Genomic DNA, 13,569 nt, shown 5'->3' with positions numbered 1-13,569 from the left:
GGGAAAATGTAGCTTCAAGCTTCAATTCTAGACATCCTCTCTCCTCCACGATCTGTGCCAAGTCACTCTTTTTCTCTTCCATCCTCCGCAACTTGCCCTCCTCTCTTCGTCTTCGCACGGCTAGTCCACCATCTGTCAAGAGCGTACGGCTTCTGGACATGATGTTGGCCACGTCGGCCGTCCGCGGTGCCCCATTGAGGGTCGCTGCCCGAACCATTGTTCGAAAGACCACAACTGTCAGTTCACCACTTTTGTGATTCTTTGCAGCAGCGCGCAGACATGTATCGATTGGACCCATTGCTAATGTCGCATCTCAGCGTGCCGCCTCTTCGAGCTCCTCCGAAGCCGCCTCTTCTCCCTTTTACCTTACACTGGGCGCTTCTGCTGCGACCGCAGCTACAGTAGGCTCAATTGCCTGGTACTACCATCTGTTCGGACAAGATGTCTATGCTATGACTCCAGCGGAAGAGGGGTAAGCTCCCCAGAGATGATCGAGAGCTACAGGCGACTGACGGCAGGTTCAAGTTTACATCCAACCCAGTATCCGTGGGAACACACAAAATGGACAAAAACATTCGACCACGCTGCGTAAGAGCTATCAAAACAACAGTGTCGAGCGTGTCGAGTTGACGGTTTGCAGTCTCCGAAGAGGGTTCCAGGTTTACCGTGAAGTCTGCGCCGCTTGCCATTCCCTTAAGCGAATTCCATATCGGTCACTGGTCGGCACAATAATGACTGTCGACGAAGCCAAGGCCTTAGCTGAAGAAAATGAGTACGACACTGAGCCGAACGATGAGGGAGAGATTGAGAAACGACCCGGCAAGCTGTCAGACTACATCCCGGCCCCATACAAGAACGACGAAGCTGCCCGTGCCGCCAACAATGGTGCTCTCCCTCCGGATCTATCCCTCATCGTTAAAGCCCGTCACGGCGGCTGCAACTATATCTTCAGCTTACTGACCGGGTACCCCGACGAACCGCCTGCGGGTGCGGCTGTCCAGTCAGGTCTGAGCTTCAATCCATATTTCCCCGGTACAGGTATCGCGATGGCTCGTGTTCTTTACGATGGGCTGGTTGAATATGAAGACGGCACACCCGCTACCAGCTCACAAATGGCCAAAGACGTGGTTGAGTTCTTGAACTGGACTGCAGAGCCGGAAATGGATGAGCGCAAAAAGATGGGAATCAAAGTTTTGATCATTGGCACTGCCTTGCTGGCTTTGAGTGGTTGGATCAAGCGATACAAGTGGGCACCCATCAAGACGAGGAAGATCATCTACAACCCTCCTGGACAAAAACCCGGGTTTAGAATGTAAGAAGAGAAGAGAGATAGATCAGGGGTTGACAGAAGGATTCGATACGGTTTTTATCGTCTGGGAAAACGCTGATTAGGATCCCCAGGCGGATGGGTGGGAAGGGTTGTGGTTCCTTGTAACAATCCAGAATCATACAGAATTCACCGAAATAAAAAAACAACTGCACATATTTCATTAGTATCCAATATGACACTTAAATCGTGGGTATCACTTCAGTCTTCGTCCTGCCGTCCCTATGCACCCAGCCACAAAATTTTGCCGCAACGAATCCATCACCGTTTTCAAAGCTGCATCGATCTTTGACGGATTCAATGCTTCCACACCTTGACAAGCTTGTCCTTTCCACCACTGGCCACGCAGGCCCCGTCAACCGACCAATCCAAGGCGAAAACCTCGTCCATATGTCCCGGCAAGTCCATCTTCAACTTGCCCGTCCTCACATCCCACACTTTAACAGTGGTATCTTTACTCGAACTTGCCAGCAATCTGCTGTCACTCGACCACGCGCACATATACACGGAACTCACGTGACCCCGTAAGGTGCAGATGAATTTCCCGTCTCTGGCGTTCCACAGTTTGACGCTGTTGTCGAAACTGGTTGAGGCAATGTAGTGGCCATCGGGGGAGAAAGACACGTGGAGAACCTGCTGCTGATGGCCTAATAAGCGTGCAATAGGCTTGGGCGTTGCCTTCGAATCTGGGTCGAAGGACGAGGGTTCCCACAAGAAGATGGTGTTGTCATCCGATGCGGAGATGAGTCTTTCGACCAGCTCGCCTCCCTGGCGTGCCGCTTCTTCGAATTGCTTCTTCGCTTTCTCGATCTTGTCTTGAGTTGATGACGGGGCTTTGCCCGTGTGGTCGTGATAGGATGTTCTTAGGGCGAAGTCTGTAGAGAGCGAAAGGTGATTGACCCAGTGGGTGTGTGAAGATAATGTATGTAAACAATTCCACGTTCGTGAGTTCCATACTTTGATCGTTTTGTCTTGGGAGGCGGTGAATACTCGGTGAAGCCCGCCCCATCGCACACAAGCCACGGATCCCTTGTGCCCGGAAAGAGTTTGCTCACACCTGCGTAGCGGTATGTCCCATATTCTGACCGTGCCGTCTTTTGAGGCTGACGCCAATCGCGGGTTACCAGGTGCCTGGTTGTGGTATGGCTCCCATGAAAGGCTTGTGATCCATTTCGTGTGCCCTCTCAGAGGCCCACCGAGAGCTGCTCCCGTTTTTGGATCCCATAGTCGCACGGTGTTATCCATGCTTCCCGTGGCAAGAATTTTGCCGTCGGGAGACCATGACACGGCAAGAACCCAGCTTGTATGTCCTTTCAAGGTATGCAATGGTGTTCCGGTGTCGCAGTCCCATATTCGTGCGGTATTGTCCCCACTACCCGTGGCCATCCTAGAAGATGTTTCCGGCGAGAATGCAGTTGCGAGTATAGGTTCCCCATGCCCTGCTATTGACGCGGAACATCTTGAAACAGCGCGGACTCGAAATACCGCTTGAGGAGTGAACTGGAGGATGATATGGTCTTCAGTGGTTTTTAAACCGGGCTTGAGGATGGAGTTGTACAAGTCCGTTTCCACCTCGGAAATGGTATGCTCAGCGTCGTTGGGAATCCGATTTCGATCATTTTGGAAGAAGAAGCGGTAAGGCAATTTCTCGGTGGGCTCCTGAGAGAAAGAAATTCAGCATTCCGCGTCACTCGCTGGTTCACATTGACTTTCCTACATTGCCTTGTATGGTATTCAGCAGCGCCTCGAGGTTCTTGACCGTGGCATCTTTCACAGGAACTGAGACCACCGGTCCCGTCGACTTTCCCGTGCTCTGGTCGACAAATTGCACCCTCACGCCGCCCAGGTTATCTGGTATTTTTGATCCTTCGAGTGCCTTTTCTGCCTTCTCTTCTGCAGCGATCTTTTGGCGTTTGCTGGGGGGCGGTGCCAGGGTGGCCATTCTGGGTCTACGCTCAAAAATGATCTTGACCTCGTCGGGTGGGTTCAAGACTGGCAGCCATCGAAAATAAAATTATCGACGTCGGTGGGCTGCAGCCTCGTGAGGGGAAACATGCACGGCAAAGCTTCCTCTTCCGACCACTCCTTCCACCCCAACCTGGGCCTGGCTTGGCCTGATCAGACCAGGCGAGCTGGCCAAGGCTCGTGACATTAGCCTCACTTTCACTTTGCACTTTGGCTGTCGTCCACCCTCTTTGCCTCCGTGGCCCGGCGTCAGAGTCAAATCCATGGCTACGGCTTCCGAGCCACAGTCGATCTCTACCAGTAGCAGAAACACTACTGCCGCAAGGCTAACAACAACTACTTCAAGGCCACAGACTGGCAGCAGGTCGCGCCCCAGGACTGCGGCAACCTCCACCAGCTACAGTGACAATGAAATCATCTGTGCAATCAGCGAATCGCGCGGTGTATCTCCTACCATTGGCCTCTCCTTTGTCAACGTTTCCACTTCTGAAGCTGTCCTTTGCCAATTTACCGACACTCAAACCTATGCTCGTACATGCCACAAAATCAAAGTCTTTGCTCCCTCTGAAATCATCTACATGAAGACTGCCAACGACTCGAACCTAATTTCGATTGTTGCCGAAAACCTCGAGGTGCAAAGGACTAATATTGCCATGAACGGGATCGAGCGTAAATACTGGTCTGAAACCAACGGTCACGATTATGTCCATTATCTGGCCTTTCCCGACGATCTGGAATCGTTGAAGTTGTCTGTCGCAGGAAATTACTTTGCAACATGCTGTTTTTCGGCAGTATGTTCGGCGGTCGATGCCATATCTTTCACGTTACCCTAACAAGGACAGGCTTTGAAATACATCAATCTGACCATGGAGTTGACATTCGCTCCGCAAACACTGCGGATTAGGTTCGAGCCTTCGGAAGGGTCGACAATGATAGATCTCTCCACAATGGCTTCCCTTGAACTGATCCAGAATCTCCAGAACGGCAAGTCTCGAGACTGTCTCTTCGGGTTGTTGAACCAGACTTTGACGCCAATGGGCGCTCGTTTCCTTCGGAGCAACGTTCTCCAACCATCAACAGATGCAGAAAAGATCAGAAAGAGACAGCAAGCTCTCAGCGAACTTACATCCAAGGAAGACATGTTCTTTACAGTCCGATCCGGTACTAAGTTCTTTGAATGAGAAGAACCTGCTAACGGGGAACAGCACTCAAATCCTTTATTGACGCCGATCGTGTGCTCGCCGCGGTTCGTGATTGAAATGCCCCATTGCCCTGTCGAATACTGAGTCATGCAGCTTGTCATCATTTCAACAAGGCAAGATTTTCATTTCATGGAACAATCGATCAGCAATGTTCTCATGCTCAAGATGCTTGTGGATGGCGTCAAGCCAATCTGGCAGGCTCTTGCTGGGGCAAGCAGCGAAGAGCTGCAGATGATACGTCAAGTGAGCCAGAATCCTCGCTGGTTAATTAGCTCAACTAATTGACATATAGCTTTGCGATCAAGAGAATTACATGGAAGTGGAGAGTTTGCTCGGACGTTGTCTCAATGCTGACGTCCGGTATTCATCTAAACCACTCGAGCTACGAAACCAGAGGGTTTATGGCATTCAGGTATGTTTTTAACTAAGGCTCTTGCCAGTCATGTTAAGAAAGAGCAGGCCGGAGTCAATAGTTTCCTGGACGTCGCGCGTCAGGCATACAAGGAGCTCAACGCAGATGTCAACGATATGTTCAATAAGCTCAAAGGTATGGAGCAGTCTGAGCTTCAAGAATAACATATGGTGACCTGTTGTAGAAGAGGGTGAAATTGCCATCGAACTCAAATACGATTCCAACAGACAATACTACCTCCGTTTCCCAGCTAGCGAGATTGAAGACAAATCTATCCCCGAAACATTCATCAATACCTACAAAAAGAACAAATATATCGAATGCCAGACATTAGATCTCATCAAGATGAACCAGAAGCTCAAGGACGCCCACAATGAAGTAATCTGCCTATCCGACGCCACCGTGCAAGAGCTCATCGACCAAGTGCGCAGCACCATTCACCCACTCTTCAAGATCAGCGAGTCCGTCGCCATGCTCGACATGCTCGCGGGTTTCGCTCAACTCGTCACGACATCCACCAACGAGTATGTCCGGCCCGAGATCCACTTAGACTCCTTGATGATCAAGTCCGGCCGACATCCCATCCGCGAAAAGGTGCAGCACCAGCACGACAGATTTGTACCAAACGACGTATACGCCACACCACAAAACCGCTTCCACGTCATCACTGGATGCAACATGAGCGGGAAGTCGACCTACATCCGCTCTGTTGCACTGATGGCCATAATGGCACAGATCGGCTGCTTTGTGCCGGCCGAGTATGCCTCCTTCCCTATTTCGCACGAAATCTTTGCCCGCATCGCCACAGACGACAACATCGAAGCAAACGTTTCCACATTTGCTTCTGAGATGCGTGAAATGGCATTCATATTGCGCAACATGTCTCCGCGGAGCCTGGTCATCGTTGACGAGTTGGGGCGCGGCACCAGCACGGCAGATGGATTGGCGATTGCGATCGCCATTGCCGAAGCACTGATTGAGTCCAAGGCCTATGTCTGGTTCGTGACACACTTTCGCGATTTGCCGCGCATACTGGCCAATCGCGCTGGCGTCGCAAATCTGCACTTATCAGTGGACATCAGCGAAGATTACTCGAAGATGACCATGCGGTACAAGATTGCAGACGGGTACGAGGAGGAAAAGTTCTACGGCTTGGCTCTTGCGAGGGCGATCGGGCTGCCTGACGACGTAGTCGAGGTGGGTACGCGTGTCTCCAAGGCTTTGCATGAGCGCAACGAAGCGAGGAAGAGAAATCCTCGAGCCACGGCGGTGGCCAGAAAAAGGAAGTTGATCCTGAATGTCAGAGAGCAATTGAGCCACGCGAGGGAGAGTGCAGCTACAAGCGAAGTCGGTGCGGAGGCCTTGAGAGATTGGCTAAGGCGCTTGCAGCTGGAGTTTACAGTGAGGATGAGGGCGATTGACGCGGATGCTGAGGCAGCGGTGGGTGCAGATTGAGATCGGGTGAGTGGGTTTGAAGGAAAAGAAGGAAGAGAAGAAGATGACGATGACGATGATGCTGAAGCGACGAAGGGCAGAATGAGGACAGTCCAGGGAGATAAAGACGCTATTGACCGAGCAGATCTGTGTCATCATACCACCACCCCCAGCTTATCAAAAAAGGGGCGGGTCCCGGACGGGAAGATGGATGTAACGATAGGAAGAATGGGAGCTCTCGCAAAGGAGCTGTTCTTCTGTTAGAATCTGGATTCTAAGCTGCGATGGGTCTTTTCTCACCCGACAATCAGAGGTGTCCAGCGATTCTTCTGAATCTTTAGCATTGAGCCCAAGTTATTGATGCTTGCAGCCTCTCAAAGCGTCCAGATGACAACTCGCCCATCAACACCACTTGTGCTGAACTTCCTCACGCCCCCGGGACCTCCTTCGAAGGCCCTTATTGTGTTGATCGTGTTCTGATGCGTGGTGCTCAGCTGAGTATCATCCTTGACCTTGCCCTTCAGGTCCATCTGCCGAAACATGTTCAACGCAGACTCCTCTCTCATCGCACCCATACCCGGGCGCTTGTGCATCTCTACGCTGCCGACCAACTCCCACCCTTGCTCACCGCCTCGAAACCGGAAACACTCGCAATCATACCCAGCGGTGATGATCTCGGCTTCACCATTCCAGATCAACGAGGTGAAGGGAAGGGTTTGCATCGAGATGTTTAGCATAGCCCTAGGCGGCTGGTCCGGTCCACTCGGGTACACCACCGTGATGCTGCTGTCGTGGGCGGCGAACGCCAACGCATCACCGCTGGGGGAGAAGGACACGGCGTGAACCCACCCCGCCGCATCGTTTAAATACTCTCCACACACGGTATTAAAGGGCAATCTCTCCCCCCACACGCTCGGCTCAGGGCGTTCATCGATGCCCTTGATGAAGCCGGAAAAGACCCGGGCATGACTATCCGTAGAGCCAGCCGCCAGAAGCACGCTGTTCGGGTGCCACGCCACTGTAGTGATAGTGCTCCGAATGGGTTTTTTCAAGTGCTTTGAGACCCACCAGTCATTCTCTTCCTCAAAGTAGCAGACAGCGATGACACGGGCACCGGAGCCAACGGCGAACTTCTTCTCCGAAGGTGACCAGCGCACGAAGGTGGCGGCGCGGTTGATACGCAGGAGCACCAGGGTTGGTTTCCATTCGCCGGACGGGGAGGGTTCCCAGACGTAGGCGTTACGGTCTGTCGTCGAAACATGAGGCATCAGTCATATGTATTGAACAGGCGCAGGGAGCCAGATTCACCTTGAGAACAAGTCACGATCATCCCACTGTTGGGGGCGATGTCCACGCCCGTGACGGTCTTGTCGTGGCCCTTCAATTCATCTTTCAACGTGAACTTGGAGCCGGATCTGTGGTACAGCTCGACATTATTTTCTCGGGCAACGGCAAGAGTTTGGCGGTCAGCAGAGAAGGAGTGGTCGGCGATGGGGTGATGGAAGAGATGATGGACTTCTGGACCGGACATTGTGGACTGAGCGATAGGAGTAGCTCTCTACTATCGCCTTGAAGAGGAGGTCTGAAAGAGGAGGGGTTGTGAGTGAGTGTGTGCGAGAGGTAGGTTGGATTGGGAAGTGGGATGGTGAGGGATGACGCGGAGCGGCTAATTTTCGGCGATGCAGCCTTCCACAGCCTTGGGCGTCTGTGAAGTCCTCGGTACAAGGGAGTGTTTGGATCAGTTCAACGGGTGCTATTTTGACTCTATCTTCTATGATCTGGCATCGAGCCACTGCCTTATCCACACATCTCATTTTTCAATCCTAGACCTCCGGTGATCTAGAATGTCCAACTCCAGGGCCATGAAAATGACCATTCGGTCATACCCTATCCAGACGATGCAGTCTAGTAACTCATCTCCTCGGCCAGCTGCCGTTTGAACGACTCGGCATGTTTGGTCAAGGCCCTGCGCCGGATGAAGCTCGTCTTAACAATAAACGAATATCGATACCTCGACCACTCCCATTCCTTGACCTTCCCACCAAATTGCTCATGCATCACCTCCAACACAGTCTCGGCATACCACCAGCACATTTCTCTCCGAAATTTATAGGCAGGATGCTTTTCCGTCGTCGCGGACAGCACGTAAGCCAGCGCTCGCAAGTCCGGTTTCTTGTTGGGATCCTCGAAAGTGACCGACAGGAGTGGCAGCGGGAGGTTATAATGATGGGATGGCGTGTCTCCCGAGGCCCAATTCCAGCCGACGAGGACCCAGTCTCCGGTTTCTTCTCGGCCAGCGGCAATACGCGTCCGTTGGCGGCTGACAGAGTCCTCGACGATGAACTGAATGAATTCATGGGAGAACGGGGAGGCGAGAGCCTTGATCCACGTGATTGAGTTGACCTTGAGGTTCTTGAATTCGGAGGGGTCTTGGAGCAGCGTCTCCAACCATTCTTTCGTCGAGAAGCGCTTGAAAGTCTTGAATAAGTCTGGAAGCCCTTGATTTGCAGGGGTGTTGAGGGGGTTTTCGTCCCTGGCTTCTTCAGGAGACTTCGACACTGTCTCGGAGAAAAGTGGCAAGTAGAGTCTTTTTGGGTAACCGGTGTGGGCGACTTCGAAGGAAGATGCATGGTAGAATAGTCGGAACAACAACAAGAAGACGGTATTGAATCGACTAGAGCCGAACCTGTGCCGGGGCAAGAGAAGGCACAGATCAAAATTTCGAGAATGTGGTTTCCCACAGCTGCACTGTTGGCGTATACCTCCCGTGAAGCCGACTCCAGCGATCCACCTCTGCCGCCTGAGATTCCGCGGCCGGCGGATTGCCACCCACGGGTGCGTAATATGGGCCATTCCTAGTTGTAAAAGAGTGTTGTGCTACCCACTTGTCTTTGTAGCTCAAGAACAGATCTGTAAAGAGAGACATGTTGAAGCAAAAATCATCAGCACAAACGCCTGCGGAAGTCCAGGTGGGCGGTATAAATCGACTGCCCTCATTGCTGGCGTGCCAGATGGCACGGGATTTTGATACTCAACATCAGGGGCCTGTTTGGTTCTGACCACTCAGAGCTTCGAACGTTGTCTCGTGCAGTGGCCTCATTCGCTCGCGTTTCACGGCGGTCAACATCACTCTAGAGGTCTGATCGCCCATAATATTCGAGGATTCCTGGCTGGGGCAGAGGGCCGAGTACAAGGAGATCAGAGGCCTGCAATGTGGCGTGGCGGCTATGTCTCGAGCGCTCTCATCGCAGCCTGCTGTCACGGGGTGCAGCTGACGCCATCTGAACGGCCACAATCTGCTCGCGCTCTGTCATTCTTACAACCCAATCAGCAACCCGCAGCACAGAAATGGGTCTCTCGTGATTCGAAGGTGGCAGCAGTCCATGCGTATGAAGTGGTTCTCGCAAAGTCGCAGCTTAATAACGGATTGATTTCTCCAAGGGTCGTCAAGGACAGTAGTAAAGGTTGGCTCGGGAAACGCCAAGTCGGACATGGAAAAACGTCCGGTCCGTCTCGCAGCCTTGCGCCGTGAGCTCAAGGTTGGCACATGGCCGTAAGGAGTCCACCACGTCAACTCCAGAACACTCCGTACACACACAACATGCCTCGCATATAATGGAGATTACGACGAACCGGGAGGTCCTTGGAACAAACTGGCCTAAAATTCAATCCGGTTAGGGCCTCCTACCTATGTAACAACGAATTTTCTGCTCCAGAGAAACTCCTTGGGTATCATACTTTTACCTGGTCATGCCATCATGGACTTATTTATAATACAATTTAAAGCATCAAAGCACGGTGAGTCCTCCAGCACCAAGCTACCGTATCGCTAAAAACTAGCCATCTCCAACCAAGTGCCCACAAAGGCCAGCCTGCCTAGATCAGCACTGCTCTCCCACATATCTCGGTCCTTGCCGCTGCCTTTGCTCTTGTCTCTGTCCCCTAAAGCCTTGGTCGTCTCATCTTCAGACACCATTTTGCGTGCAAACTCTGTAAAGCTGAGCTTTCCCGGGCCACCTCGGCGGTCTGCTTCGTCATCGATCTCATCATGTCGGAGCCAGAGGTAATATTTTTTGAGAGCCTTCTCTGGATCGTCTTCAAATGGATTTGGGGTTCCAAATTCCGAAAACAAGGGCGGGGCCTGGGGCGGATCCGGGTACACAATTGAAGCTGGACTTGCTGGTTCCGATTCGTCAGGCCGAAACTGGGGTAGCGTCGGGTCACGGTAAGAACCGTTTGTTTCAGTGGAAGAACTCTGGGTTACCCTTTGACCGGACAGACCTTGAGAGCCGAACATCAGTCCTATATGATCTTCGGAATCTTGCGGAATTGAGCTTTCATTGCCCAGTTTCGGGACGGAGGCAGCATCAATCAGAGCCAACTGCTTCTGCTCCTCTTCCTTCTCTCTCCTCCGTCTTACTTTCTCAATCACAGCTTCTTCCGCCTCATCGATTGCAATATCCAGTTCATCAAGCATTTCCTCGAATTGTTGTCTTTCGTACTCGAAGCGATGTCGATCAACAGCTGTCTGCTTTGCAGCCATGTGCTCGTCTTCCGCGTCCTTGAATAGCACATCAAGCAACTCGTTGAACCCTTGTTGGACAGCTTGGTAGAGGATGTCTTTGCCAATGTCTGCTTCGGCCTGGCCGAGCTCGTAGCCGCCCCATCTTTCATTGACAGGAATGCTACGAGATGAAGCATTTGAGCGCGTTTCGCAGTCTCCGTCGATGGCACTATCATCAAACCGGACTTTGGAAGATGATCTTGACGCCATAGATGCTCTCCGAGGACTGGCGTCGTTCCGACCATTCTTTTTGTGTTCCGATAAGTCGTCCTCCTCATCTGAACTGTCGGGTTCAGTGTAGCCTGGTGGTCTCGTCAAGCCTTCCTCGCGATCAAGATAGAATTGTCTTCGGCGCCACCTTTCCTCAACAGCTCTCGCACGTGACATTTCCTCTGCTCGGTCCCCTTCGGCATCGAGACGCTGCGACTGGGCAAAGAGGACCCTGGTCCTGTCAACCGGATCTGTTATTTCATCTAGAGGTACCTCTTGTCCAAGTGCCTCGGTGATATCCTGAAGCTCTGGTGTCCGGATTGGGGGCCAAGCATATGTCTGCAATGGGGCATCGGGACCAGTAAGTTCTTCTTCGGTCACCTCATCCTGCTCCATGCCCGACTGCATAAAATTGCTTCCTATTGGGAGTAACATCAGCGGCTCATCCTCCGGAGGCTCCTGTCTGAACGATCTGAACGGGTGGTTCCGGGTCCGATCACCAAGTGCAGCATTTCCGATAGCTCGGGCACGATCTCCGCTCATATCCCCGTCAGGTTGCAGGACGCCACTTGTGCCGTTCGAAAGTTGCAGATCTCCATCCGCTTGACGTTGCTTACCCTGGCCTGTTCGAGATTCGTGGCCGTAAAGAGTGCCTCCGCCAAAAGCAGCACTGATGGGCTGGCTCCCATGGACGACTTCTCGGATCTCTTCTTCGTTGTACCCAAAATCTTCTTGGGTGTTGATCATTTCCCGACTCAACTCTTTGCTCAATGCGTAATACGCTCGGAACATACGAAGAAAGTCCTTGCGATCAACGTATCCATCTGAATCCAAATCGTAGCCCTCGAAAATGCGTTTCAGCCTCGCATATCGGCTCTTGTCCTGCAGGCGCGCAAGGCCGCGTATGTATTCGTCGAAGGTAATGAGGCCATTTTGGTCCGTGTCATAGAACGCAAAGATTCGATCGTAGATCAAATTCGCCGGCGAAGGTTTGTCTCCGGTTGAAGGGATGAAGTATGCATCAAACCCCTTTCGATCAATGGCACACCCCAAGCCAGTCGGATCGGCGGGAAAGTAATGGCCGGCAAGACATTTGAATTGCTCATACAGCGCATCCATCTCGGTGCGCTCCATTCTGGTCTCTTCGAGCAATGGCTTAGACACACTCATCGGCAGAGAAGAGAGAAATGCGCTGGGGGTGCCAGGATACCACTCAGGGGTGACCTGCTTGATGTTTCCGCGTGATGGTGCCGGGATGCGGATCTTGTAAAAGACATGACCTTTCCCATGTGAAGAGCTAGCCTCGCAGCTTTCGCAGAGATCCATGTCGAAACAATTTGCGCAGTGATAGCGAATGCCTCGAATGGGATGTATGCCGCAGCTGTTACACTCGACACCACGGTGGATGTAGCCTTCTCGTCGTGCCTGCTCGCCAGCGATATGGTAAAGGAGATCAAGCATGTTTTGGCTCCCTTCGGGATCCTCCCCGTTGTTACCTGAAGAAATGTCGCTATGCGCATCGTCGGGATCCGCCAACGCCTGGAGCGCCTCGCGAGGGGCCAAACCACCATGATCCATGGCACCGTCAGTCTGTACAGGGGGGATTCTGCCATTGGGACCGGGTCTAGCGGGAAATGATGGGGTCCATTCAGGGGCGTAAATGAGCATCCCCTCGTCATGTGCTTTCGCTATTTGGAAGACACTCTCTGGGGCAACTCCAAGGCGCTCCATGGCCTGTGCGAGCATCCAAATATCATCCCCGATGATATAACCCTCTGGATATTCCTCCAGCAGAAAGTTCTGGACAAAGGTGCCGTGGAGATGCCAGAGGATGACCTCTTGTCGATCGGGTAGCAGCTGCGGCGGGGACTGCAGGAGGTAGTCGTTAATAGAGCTCAAGTTACACGGGATCAGCGTCAGATCCACCCCTTGTGTGTGCTCTGGTGTAGAAAAGAACCATTTGTTCTCGTATTCTCCATATCCTTGTCTGTTTGCATTTCGCAGTTCCAGATGTTCGAGTGCTCGCTCAGTTGGATCGTGATCGAGGCTCGTTTGCTCGAAGCCACGACGCCAGCGCCTTCTATTCCTCGGTCTGCGAATGGCATTGCTGCGATGGAGAGAGGAGGGTTCTGTCCGGGGGGGCTTCGCATATTGCGTGTAGGTATAATAGGCCACAGTGAGGGCGACAGCCCCAGCTAAGGCCAGGAATAAAGGCTTCCGATAATTCTGATCTGACATGTCGATGGCATGGTCAAAGCGCGTCTAAGTAAAGAGATGGCAAATTTGGAAGAATTTTGACTGAGGGCTGTAGCTGCAACTGCGCAGTTCCATGTGCCAGATTGCGATGGGCAAGGATGGACCAAGTGTGGCAAGTGCCGCCCAAAGCCAAGCTGTGGCTCGTGGGCGTGACCTCGTCAAACCCCTGTTTTGCGCAGCCTCGTCACATGGACCTGTA

At 52.5% G+C, this 13,569-nt stretch overlaps 6 protein-coding genes across 6 annotated transcripts; 2 read left to right on the top strand and 4 right to left on the bottom strand.

Annotated features, from left to right (window-relative positions):
* Positions 1 to 161: 161 nt before the first annotated feature.
* On the top strand, positions 162 to 1,316 carry A1O5_00502 (cytochrome c1, heme protein, mitochondrial; the record flags this gene model as incomplete). Its single annotated transcript, XM_007741121.1, has 4 exons — positions 162 to 236; positions 318 to 472; positions 526 to 588; positions 641 to 1,316. 4 exons carry the CDS (start codon positions 162 to 164, stop codon positions 1,314 to 1,316), a joined length of 969 nt encoding a protein of 322 aa, XP_007739311.1.
* A 308-nt stretch (positions 1,317 to 1,624) lies between these two features.
* A1O5_00501 (uncharacterized protein) lies at positions 1,625 to 3,269 on the bottom strand (the record flags this gene model as incomplete). Its single annotated transcript, XM_007741120.1, has 2 exons — positions 1,625 to 2,986; positions 3,045 to 3,269. The coding sequence occupies 2 exons, from the start codon at positions 3,267 to 3,269 to the stop codon at positions 1,625 to 1,627; spliced, it is 1,587 nt and encodes a 528-aa protein (XP_007739310.1).
* A 286-nt stretch (positions 3,270 to 3,555) lies between these two features.
* Positions 3,556 to 6,361, top strand: A1O5_00500 (DNA mismatch repair protein MSH4; the record flags this gene model as incomplete). The annotated part of the gene is made up of 7 exons (XM_007741119.1): positions 3,556 to 4,083; positions 4,135 to 4,453; positions 4,498 to 4,538; positions 4,588 to 4,737; positions 4,787 to 4,906; positions 4,954 to 5,041; positions 5,091 to 6,361. The coding sequence occupies 7 exons, from the start codon at positions 3,556 to 3,558 to the stop codon at positions 6,359 to 6,361; spliced, it is 2,517 nt and encodes an 838-aa protein (XP_007739309.1).
* Positions 6,362 to 6,714: 353 nt separating this feature from the next.
* A1O5_00499 (actin like protein 2/3 complex, subunit 1A/1B) lies at positions 6,715 to 7,871 on the bottom strand (the record flags this gene model as incomplete). The annotated part of the gene is made up of 2 exons (XM_007741118.1): positions 6,715 to 7,586; positions 7,649 to 7,871. The coding sequence occupies 2 exons, from the start codon at positions 7,869 to 7,871 to the stop codon at positions 6,715 to 6,717; spliced, it is 1,095 nt and encodes a 364-aa protein (XP_007739308.1).
* A 374-nt stretch (positions 7,872 to 8,245) lies between these two features.
* A1O5_00498 (uncharacterized protein) lies at positions 8,246 to 9,266 on the bottom strand (the record flags this gene model as incomplete). Its single annotated transcript, XM_007741117.1, has 2 exons — positions 8,246 to 9,026; positions 9,103 to 9,266. 2 exons carry the CDS (start codon positions 9,264 to 9,266, stop codon positions 8,246 to 8,248), a joined length of 945 nt encoding a protein of 314 aa, XP_007739307.1.
* A 903-nt stretch (positions 9,267 to 10,169) lies between these two features.
* A1O5_00497 (uncharacterized protein) lies at positions 10,170 to 13,352 on the bottom strand (the record flags this gene model as incomplete). Its single annotated transcript, XM_007741116.1, has 1 exon — positions 10,170 to 13,352. One exon carries the CDS (start codon positions 13,350 to 13,352, stop codon positions 10,170 to 10,172), a length of 3,183 nt encoding a protein of 1,060 aa, XP_007739306.1.
* Between the last annotated feature and the right edge of the window lie 217 nt (positions 13,353 to 13,569).

This window comes from Cladophialophora psammophila (genome assembly GCF_000585535.1).
Source record: "Cladophialophora psammophila CBS 110553 chromosome Unknown aczJe-supercont1.1, whole genome shotgun sequence".
In the NCBI taxonomy this organism is placed as follows: domain Eukaryota; kingdom Fungi; phylum Ascomycota; class Eurotiomycetes; order Chaetothyriales; family Herpotrichiellaceae; genus Cladophialophora; species Cladophialophora psammophila.
The sequence above is the reverse complement of the archived record's forward strand: the minus strand, read 5'-3'. Positions and strand labels throughout refer to the sequence as shown.